Source organism: Vicia villosa, unplaced genomic scaffold (assembly GCF_029867415.1).
Source record: "Vicia villosa cultivar HV-30 ecotype Madison, WI unplaced genomic scaffold, Vvil1.0 ctg.000423F_1_1_1, whole genome shotgun sequence".
Taxonomy (NCBI): Eukaryota; Viridiplantae; Streptophyta; class Magnoliopsida; order Fabales; family Fabaceae; genus Vicia; species Vicia villosa.
The window spans coordinates 536,756-547,907 of record NW_026705200.1 but is presented as its reverse complement, the minus strand read 5'-3'; the positions used below and the strand labels follow the sequence as shown (position 1 = coordinate 547,907).

Below are 11,152 nucleotides of genomic sequence, written 5' to 3'. Positions count from 1 at the left end.
ATTCTTCTTTTATACAAAATTTGTCTCTGACTTTTAAAGCCCCTTTGGTTTGCCTATAAGGATTGTGAAAGATATCGGAGGCTGGTTCGTCTTCTTCTAAGCTCAAGTTCGTCATGTGAATCGGAAGTCCGTTCACATGGATCGTAGGTATTGGCTCATTCGCTTTTTCTGCAGCGTCATCGTTGACCATGGAATCAACCAGTGTCTCATCTACTTCTACTTTTTCATTGATAACATCGACTTTGGTGTGGTCGTCGTCATTAGTTTCTTCAAAAACTTGTGAGGGGTCAACAATTTGAGACTGTTGAGGTTGCTGTTGTAAAACATATATCTCAATTCCGCTGAATCCATAATGTTCATGAGTCTTAAACATACTCTGAACATCATCATCGTCGCAAATCTTGAATTAAAAATAACTGACTTGGTTGTTGTCAAATATGAATGGACTCTTGTAACTAATTTGATAAATCGGACCTGATTGTTATTTAGCCTCTAGTCTTTCTTTAAAGTATGTATAGCCTTCTCTACCGTTTATTTTATAACTAAGAACATCAGTATCATGAAAACTAAAACCAAATGTTGCACATTCGAATGTCTCACCGTTTACATGAGCATCGATATAATGTCGTGTATGATTCATTTTGTGCGAATTTGGTTTGGTGATATTGTGTGTTTTGGATAGACTGATGCAAGTCATGTAACACTGATGCAAGATAAGTAAACTGTATTTAAATAGACGGGTAATAATATGTTTGCATGCAAGATAAAATTACACATATGCGCCACTTGGAATGGTGCATGCTCCTAAAAATTACACAGATGCGCCATAGGGAATAGTTCCTAAAATTACTCTTATGCGCCATAGGGAATGGCTTATCACGTGAGAGTAAAAGATTTCTACATGCATTCAATCCACCATGCAGACCCTAGGCTTCAGCTACTCTACATGAAGTTTGCATGCATTCTAAAAGGGTGGTGCCACCTTGGTTAGCGCATCAATACAAATTAAAACGGACAAGCCAGTTGGATTGGCACATCAGTACAAAGTTGCATGCATAATTTAATCACATGCATGCATTACACCCATCTATAAATGTTAATTTCCATTCCATAATTTTTACACACAAACTCATTAAACAACACTAAATATCTCGCAAGAAAAAATGGCTCTCTTGACAATGGTGACCAACACAGAGGAACTGTCAAAAACATTGCATCCTTCATAAGTTTTTGACTTTTTATAACTTTAAGTTTCATAATTCTATTCCTTAACTATTCTTTTATTTATTTATTTTAGGATAGTACAAGATTTCGTTGTCGTGTACACGGCTACGTCGCACACGATGAACTTATTGAACCATATTTGAAGTTTGCTGGTTTTGGACATGTTATCGACATAGAAAATTATCATGTTAATTATAAATTTATTTTGGCCTTGGTGGAAAGATAGAGGCCCGAAACACACACCTTCCATCTACCATACGGTGTATGTACCGTCACTCTTGAGGATGTGTACATGTTATTGGGTCTTCCCATCAATGGTAAGGTTGTTAATGGTCGAGTCAATCAAGACAACGCCATATGCGAGGAACTATTGGGTGCTCCTCTAATTGAAACAAATTCTAGGGGTCAAGGTATTAATCTCAAGCTCCTTAATGAACATTGCACAAAAATAACTTTAACGGTGGATTCCACCAAGGAAGAAAAAATAATTAAGGCTCGGTGTTATATTATGATATTATGTGGTCAGATTCTATTTCCTGAAACAACTGGTAATATTGTAAATCTCGTGTATTTACCGTTACGAGATTTCGGTAAAATAAACACATAGTTGGGGTTCAACTGTTTTGGCCCATGTCTATAGTTCTTTGTGTAAAAATGCATATAACGATACTTGTTAGTTTTACTTCTGCATTTTTTTTCTTCAAACATGGAGTTGGTCGAGAATGCCGACATTCTCCCCCATCAACAACAGGCCTTTTAGGTTCCCCTACACGACAAAGTAAGTTAACAACATTATTCAATTTATTTACTTAATATTATGAACAACAAAAAGTTTTTATTTACACTATTTTATTCGTAGGTGGTTCATCCCAAAGATGAAGTACAACCAAACTCCCAAAAACACAATAGTGGTCTATCGAAATCTACTGGGTCGTGTTGGACCTGATGAAGTATTACAACTTGATGCCTCTAAATATAGTTTAATAATAACATGCAATTAATAATATAATTTTCTACAGTTTGTCTGGAGGCCATATCTTCTAGGTCTCGACCATGAGATTAACACATATGATGTTGATATTTGAACTGCAAAAATAGCAATCATCAAGTTCACTACTATGGAGATGCACCATAATGATTGTGTGAAGCTCCAATTCAGTATGCAACAAGGTATCCCGGATCCCCCGACATGTTTGGGACAATGGCACCTATTAAGAGTGGATAACCAGTGGAGAATTCCTGATTTAAGAGATTTCGCAAAAAAGAATGTCGTTAGTGGAGGCACCGACATGAACTGATCCTAACTGACCCAATCTTGCAGGGAGATGTTAGACCAACTCGGCAATATATGGTTGGTATACATCTGTTTCTACAAATTTGTTTCTGTCTCCCCCAACATATTTGATCGATCCACGCCAGAGAGCTTCATCATACAGCCAACAACCAAACCCACAACCAACCCCACAATAATACCAAACCCAACAATAATATCAACACCAGCAACAACACCAACCCCAACAAGAATATCAACCACAACAATATTGTCAACACACCCAAACACAACAACAATACCCCACCACATCCACCCAAACCCGCCAACATTTCATACCACACACACAAACACAAACCCAAGAATAACACCCTGACCATTGCCAACATTATGGTGACACCACATCCTACCACAACAATGATGACACATATGACACATCTCCTTCCTACCATAGCACCCAACCAATATACAACCAAACATCCCACCACCAAAGCATTCAACCATCATATGGATTTCAAACCCCACAAGACTAAATGCTTCATTTTCAACTCGGTTCATCATCCCAATTCTACCAACAACCCCACCCACAAGTAACCCAACCGAGTCGACCCAACTTCAACAACATGGGCGCGGATCTCTTTGAAAGCACTGCAAGTTGGGGAGAAATGGTCGAAGAATTATACGATGCGACTATTGTCCCAGGACCATCGCATCAAACACCTCTACCTCAGACAAACCAGAACATAAAAGAACGACCTCCAAAAGATCAAAATCAAAGATCTCGAATGCAAATTTTTGGGCAGGTTTATTTTGCCGGCGGGCGTTTGAGGCGTGTGGGTGGAGGACGATGACATCGGTAAAAAAAATTATTCAAACGCCTTGTAATAGTATTTTCAAATGAATGTTATAATAGTTTTATTTTTATTTTTATTTTATTATTAATTTATTTAAAACAAATAAAAAATCTAAAACAACTGAGTTGTCGCATTGAACGACTACTACACATAAACTTTCAATGCATGCGCCACACAAAGTGACGCCTCCTCTGTGTGGCAAAAAAAAAATTTTTTAGAAGTGGTTAGATTGATAAATTTTTTTAAAAATTAAAAAAAAAATTGAAAAAACTTATTAAAAAAGAAATCTCATTCATCTATGCCTAACTAATTTTTTTTTTAATATCAAAATAATAATAATAAAAGCAAACCAAGAAACAACACAACAAAACCAAAGAGTATTTTTGTAGTTGACTACTTTTGTACTTCTAATTGACTCTCAAATCTCAATAGAAGAAAGTTGAAACCAAAACAAAACTTCCCATTCACTCTCACTCTCTCTCTCTCTCTCTCCCATACAATTTAATGCATCCTAACCCCCTTATTGAAATTTGAAACTCGAGTCTCTCCACAAAAACCCAGTATTAAATGCAGCAGATGAAACCCTCACCCACCCTTTACCCCTCAAAAAAATAATCCCATCCTAACCCCTTAATTTCCTCCCTCAATTTCTCTTTCTCTCCCTCACAATGGAGAATTCCCTATTCTCTCCTCCTCCTCTTCTTCCTCTCCTTTCTCCATGTCCTCTCCTCACAGTTACTTCACCAACCTTGGCCTTGGCTACTCCATAGCCATAACCCTCGCTTTCCTCGTCCTCCTCGCCACTCTCTTCCTCTCTTTCTACCTATGTTGCCGCACCAGCCACAACAACAACAACAACCCCAACAACAATAATCCCAACAACTACACTGAAGGTATCGTTTTGTCACGTGACATCTTCATATCTGAAACCGATGAAGAAAACCAACTCGCAGAAGAAAACACCGTAGTCGGTCTAGAAGACAACGTGATAAACTCCTATCCGAGGTTTCAATTCAACCGAGACAACGCAACAGTCTTAGGACAAAACACAACGTGTTCTATTTGTTTGTGTGAGTACAAGGATTCAGAGATGATGAGAATGATGCCGGAGTGTCGTCATTATTTTCATCTCTGCTGTCTTGATTCGTGGTTGAAGCTTAACGGTTCTTGTCCGGTTTGTCGGAACTCCCCGCTTCCAACGCCGTTGGCTACTCCGCTTCAAGAGGTTGTTCCGCTTTCTCAGTACGGTGCTGATCGGAGACGAAGAAGGTGACTTTTTTATATATAAATATAGTTAGATTGAGAATTATTTTAGTCAGGAATTGAATTAAGATGCTATATGAATTATTAGATTTTTATGAGATTTATGTTTGGAATATGTTTTATGTAAGAAATTTAGAAAAGAAAATTATTTGTGAAGATTGTAAAGTCCATTGTGATCTGATGCAGTTATTGCGTTGCGCCCACTATATTGCGGCCGTTGCAGTAGCATTATAATGCGTCTTTCTTTTGGTCAAATTACGAATTTACATCGGTTATGTAAATCTGGAAATCCAACGGTATAATTAGGAATCTTACTCCTTGACATAATTACAATTAATTATAGTTGGTGAAATTCAAATCGTTTCAATTTTAGATTTAAAAATTGTGTTTTTAATTTATTTTTTTATTAAAATCTGCAAACAAGATATTTAATTCAGAAAATATCCGATAGGAACAGAGTTTGTTTAAAGGATTTAAATTATAATGTTGGAAATATCATTTCTAGAAATATTATTATCAGTAATTTTATTTTTATCAATGTGTTTCGCAAATGAACAAAGTTTTTGAGAATTTTTTTAGGTTTTATTTTAATTAAATTTTAAAAATTAAAAATTGAAAAATAAATATGTTAAAATAATATGAGAGTCAGAAGTTATGGTTGGTTATTTTATATTTCTATAACAATGTAAGATTTTCATCCTTTGACATGTGAATAAAAATAAAGAAATTTATGAACAAAATGTATTCCTTAAAATAAAAGTACCCCGATATAATTTATTAAAAATTGAAACAAACAAATAAATATGTGAATTCCAATGTCACATTCATGGAAATAACATTTGTATCCATAAAATAAACACTCGCTTAATCTTAAAGCAAATGAATATTTTCACAAAACTAAAAAAAATTGTACAAAAATAAAGTATTTGACTCTAAGGCTCTGTTTGGTAAGACACTTTTTTGAACTTATAGTCTATAGTTTATAGCTTATAAACTCATATAACATTTTAGATATTTCATCACGAGCTTATAGCTAATTTTGCTATCTTATAACTTGTTTTTCATACGTTATTTGAAATAGTTTTTTAGCTTATTTTGCTTATATTTTTTCTTCTTTTTTATCTTTATTATTTTAACAAAAAATTCAATTTCATCCTTTGTAATTTATTTTAATCTAAAATAAAATAAATGTGTATTAAATATCTTTTATGTTATTTTATATTTATAAATTAGTTGAGCCGCTAATTTTACCAAACATTTTAATTAGCTTATCAATTATCAGTCTCAATCATCAGTTATAAATCATAAGCTATCAGTCATCAGTCATAAACTATAAGTTATCAGCTAGCTTATCAGTCAACCGTTATTTTTATCAAACAGATCAAAAATTAACTCTCCTTTTTAATTTTTAAGAAACAAAGAAAATATAACTCAACTATTAGACAATACAAACTTTTCAACTAACGGCTTAGATTTCTAATTACATTAATTTATGATGGTTGGCAATCTATTCTCAATTGTAGATTAAAAAATATATATTATGCATGCATTAATATGCTTTATAACGCATGATATCTCAATACAAAATAAAGGTGTAAAAGTGTCGGTGTTTTTTCCCTTCACGAAGATATTGTTTTGTTCGAGAATAAGAATTGTTGATAAAGTTTTTGATGCACTGGTACGAGCTATTTCAATGCAATTATGCGGATGGATATGTAATGTTAGCACTCAAATGTACATGTTAGTCCTCGAATGAAGGGGTGGAATTAATTATGAGTAGAATCATACTTTTGTTGTTTGCGTTGTGATATATATGCAATAGGGAATAGTTGGGCCTATATCGTATTCGGTGTACATAACAGTTTCCCCCAAGACTTATTGTATTGTGATGCACTAGAACTCTTTTAAGGAACTGGGTCGGATATTCTTAGTCGGGATTCTCCGTGGAGAAGTGGAAGAGATTCGGGGAGAGTTGCATTAAATGTCAGTATCATCATTGAGACGTTTCACAGATTTTCTCCACATGTGGTCCTAGGTTCGTAGGTTAGGGCGTAACTCTTCCCCCTAAGGTGTTTGAGTGCACTCAAGTGTTGTTATATTATTCAGGTTAATCTTGACTGTTGATTTTTCATCTTTTATTTACATTCATTCTGCAACATTGATTCACTACATCTGACTTCATTATATAATGGTTATTTTGGTCTTTCAAAAAAATTTTGTTCCTTCTCATAATTGAGCCTTACTTTTTTTGTGAACTATTTCTTCTTCTTCTCTTAAGCTCAGGTGATTTCTTTTTTTTTCATATTTGTCTCTAGTTTGGGTCCATTGTCCCTGATTCAACCCAATTATCAAGTTCTTCTTGCTCTTAGTTGTCTCTTTGTTTCACTTCTTACTCAAGTACCATTTATAATCCTTTTTCCTTACACTTGTTATTTATCTTTCTAGTAATCAATATGGCAAACGTAGAAAATATATCCCAGAACATGATAAATGAGTCTGACGGTGGAGATTCTCTAGTATCAGCAATATATGAGAACATTGGTGTTTGAGATGATGGTCCTTTAGAAGTTAATGGCCTCAACTCCAACTTTATTGTACTTAGCGGTATCTCTATATTTGAAGGGGATTCTGTGGAGAAGGGTGACCGACACCTCAATGCTTCTACTAAGAAAAGTAATGAAGATTCCTAGAAGAAGATGAAGTGGGTAACTCCAACAATCTGAATTTTAGGGAGGTGGTTACCGTTCTTTACCAATACTTTTAAGGCAACACATGGTTGGGACCCAAGCGATATAGAGATTAGGGATCATCTTGTTTTCAGGAGTAACACTGCAGTTTCTGGCAATCATTACCTTTGCCATGACAGTCGGGAAGAAATGGTTAAACGAGGACGTGCAGACTTAAAGGAGCTGGAAGACGCCATTATTTACCACTGAGTAGACCTTGAATTGATGGGAATGATTTCTTACTTTGATAATGCTGAGGAAGTGGAGGAAACTCACATAGAAGTGGGTCCTTCTTCTGAAAGGTTAGTCTCACATATTGATATTGGCAAAAAGATCTACAACTACTTTGATGAATGTGTTGTCCCTTTGTCCAAGTGTGTTTTTACTCGATTAAAGTTCAAGCTCTCATTCAAACTTCAGCGGACTTGGGATGGAGTTATTGAGGTGTATGGATATTTCCCTCTCCCAGCTTCATTTGTCAACCTGGGTGTTGGTAAAGTAATCCAATACTTATGTGTGTACCAGAGTAAAGAAATATCCATTTGTCTCTTTTTGACAAAATATATTTTTTTTCCTTTATCTGTACCTCATGTCCATTTTGGTCTCTCAACTTTCAAAAGTATAAATGTAGTCATTTATGTCTTAAATGGCGTCATTTAGGTTTTTTTTCGTCTAATTTTCACAGTCGGCGTCTATTTATGCATGCGTGGCATCTGACGTGGCATATATTTGTCACAAAGATCATCAAAATTTCATGAAAATTCCAAAAAAAATCCTTTAGCGAGATTCAGACTATGATTGTTGCACAAGTGGGTCTACCATCGAACCACATCACTTTTCATGATTTATAATTACTTAATTTAATGTTAGCATGGATCTTATGATTTTTTGTAAACTTAACATCGTGAACTACATTGGCAACAGGTAACTTATTATCCCAGCTCAATACACTCAAATCAAAATTCATATGAAATGCATTGGCATTCAAAGGTAAATCGGGATTTGTTGCCAATGAAATGTAGCTATTATTTTCGGTAGCTTGAAACAACAAAGCACCACCGCCACTTGCATTGTAAGATTCTCCATGAGTGTAGAGATGATTGGAAGCATTTCCTCAAACGCTTTGTGAGCAATGAAGGTGGGATAAGATCTTAACATTAAAATTTTCAAAAGAACACCCTGCAACAACAAAAAACAAAAAAGAAATAACAACATTAAAGAAGAAACAAAATACCATTTTGAAATGAAATGTTGGAAAAATTGTTAACCTTTAGTACCTTTATTATCATCAACAAAAGAAGAAGGTATGAGATTTGAAAAGAGCGAGCTTGGTGTAGAACGAAAACGAAGCAACCCAGAGGTAAAGTTAAAGGGCTGAGAAGGATATTGTGCCTCTCTTTTGTAATTTGTTTTTTGTGTCACGCATTTCTAAGGTTCCCTACCGTGGGCATGTGATGTTTTCATTTTGTCAGGCATCCAAGATGATTGGCGTTTACACGGACAATTGAAAGACATTTAAAGACCGCTTCCATCTGGTAACTCCTCGGGCTCTATAGGCCCACTCAGTCTTCTGCAGGGTCCCTAAGGGAAGACCTATTCCAATCGGCGCCTCTTCCTCGTCGTCAGCCAAGTGTAAAGGGAAGATCCATAAATATTGGGTCTAAAACCATTTTAGTCGGGAGTCGCGCCACCACTACGTCGTCCCTTATGAAAATTTGATCCTAAAAGAGATGTCAACAAAAGAATATTCGGTAACCTTTTGGGAACAAATGGGTTTTGAAGAAGGTAAGGGTCCCCAAATATGCGGGGTCTTCTATCCAAGATATGTGGCTTATCAATACTCGGGTTATACTGGACGCGGTTGACGCCCATGAGAGAAATGAACATTTATATGGAGAGAGGAAATTTGTTTTGTACTTGCTTTTGGTATTTCTTGGATGTTTACTAAATTTTTTTAGTTTTGCAGATACCATGGTGTGTGTCAATAGTCTTTAAAATAGGGGAAAAGGCCAAGATGGTGGCTCTTGAGCTCCAAGCAAGGTAGTGGAGGACCAGCCATCCGCAACTGTTGAATCCTAGTGGTAATAACAAAATTGGTCGAGATAAGAATCCTATCGAGGAAGAAGGATCGAACAAGAGACCTAAATCTTCTAGCTCCAAGCTGTGGGGATCACTCTTACTGCCACTGAAATTACTCCTCCCAATTTTCCAACTGCCTTCCCTTTTCAGGTGCCTCAAACTTCTTAAGAAGTGTGGCCATGTGTCACAAAGCAAGACGCCGCATATATCCAAAGCCTTTCTAACACTTGGAGTTGATATCGGAGACCACTTTTCACATGTTCTAGTCCCACCCTTGCCTCCTAGAACCAGTCTCGCCCCCGACGATGAACGGGTTTCCTTGCCCCGTCCCACCCGCATAAATTGTAATTTTTTTAAAATGCATATTTTTCTATAGCAATAAAAATCAATAATTAAACTAAATAATTGGTCATTTTAGAAATAATCATAATGCTTGATCATTTTTTTTAATTTATATTTTCAAAAAAAATAAATAGTAATTCTAATAATCTTGATATTTTAGGATTAAGTATAAATAAGTAATAAAATTATTAAAAATAAAGTAATAAATCAAATTTAATAGGCGGGGCGAGTACTAGCATTCTATGCCCCCGTAATTAAAAATCATGCTTTTCCCGCACCCGCTCTCAATTAAATCAGTTTTTCCAGTTAAATTCAAAGCGGGACGATCGGGGCTGGCCGGGGCCAAATTAATTTGCCTTACCTAGTATTAAGGGAATCTTTGATACTTTCTAAAATCTTTGCAACCAAGCTAATGTCTTGTCTTCGGACATTGAGATTCCTCAAAATAAGATGTACCCACAGAATAAAGTTATTGATGGAGAAATTATTAGTGATCAGGAGGAGGCCGAATAGGACAGAAAGTTTGGAGAAGAGGTGGAATAATTTTGTAATCTTTAATGCTCTAAGGCTTTTGTAATTTAACTTGAACAAATTTTCAATTGTGTTACGTCATTACTAATATTTCATTTGTACCATTTCCAAGCATACATCCTCTAACACTTTTCACGTATCTTTGGTCATATGTTGATTACTACACTGAGGATAAGCCACGTGCTTCCGCATTCATCCCGCTCAGAGGAAATTAGGCGATCGAGTCCTTCAGAGTGTTTCTTGATCGCATTGCAGAAGATGATATATGTTACACGCCGTATGACGATCACCACCAGACGCGTACCTTTGATAACAAATCCTTCTACTCTAAATGGTTATCTTGTGGGTCACGTCTGATATATCCACATCTGTCTGAGAGTCATGTGTTAGTTCGGGTATCCATATGTTGTTCAAAGAGACTCTTATGTGTTTGTTCCTCCCACTATGGTCTGCAGAGATGTACTACTCCGGCCTTATTTATAAGCAAATATTCCTTTTTTAGGTTCATTGAGTAATGAATGTATCTGGTTTACTATACAGGCCAGATACATTCATTACTCAATGAACCTAAAAAAGGAATCTTTGCTTATAAATAAGGCCGGAGGGAGTATATGTGATCCTAGCTAAAGCTCGAAGTAAGGTAGCCCCTTACGAATGGAGTTCTGCATTCAGCTACATTCAAGGTATTTCAGAATGTCACATCATTACATGAGACCAGATGCTCACGTAGATCCAATTAGGTAAGCTCATTCAGAGATATTAGAGTATGAACAAACTAGGACAGATCATGTCGTTGATGTGTTACCTGCATGTTATCGTATAGAGGTCATTGCACGAGAGGATATATATGGGAGACTTTTGGA

At 35.8% G+C, this 11,152-nt stretch overlaps 1 protein-coding gene across 1 annotated transcript; it reads left to right on the top strand.

Moving 5' to 3' along the window:
- The first annotated feature begins 3,776 nt into the window (after positions 1-3,776).
- On the top strand, positions 3,777-4,964 carry LOC131628114 (RING-H2 finger protein ATL67-like). The gene has a single exon (XM_058898980.1). It carries the CDS (start codon positions 4,067-4,069, stop codon positions 4,619-4,621), a length of 555 nt encoding a protein of 184 aa, XP_058754963.1. The 5' UTR covers positions 3,777-4,066; the 3' UTR covers positions 4,622-4,964.
- The last annotated feature ends 6,188 nt before the right edge of the window (positions 4,965-11,152 follow it).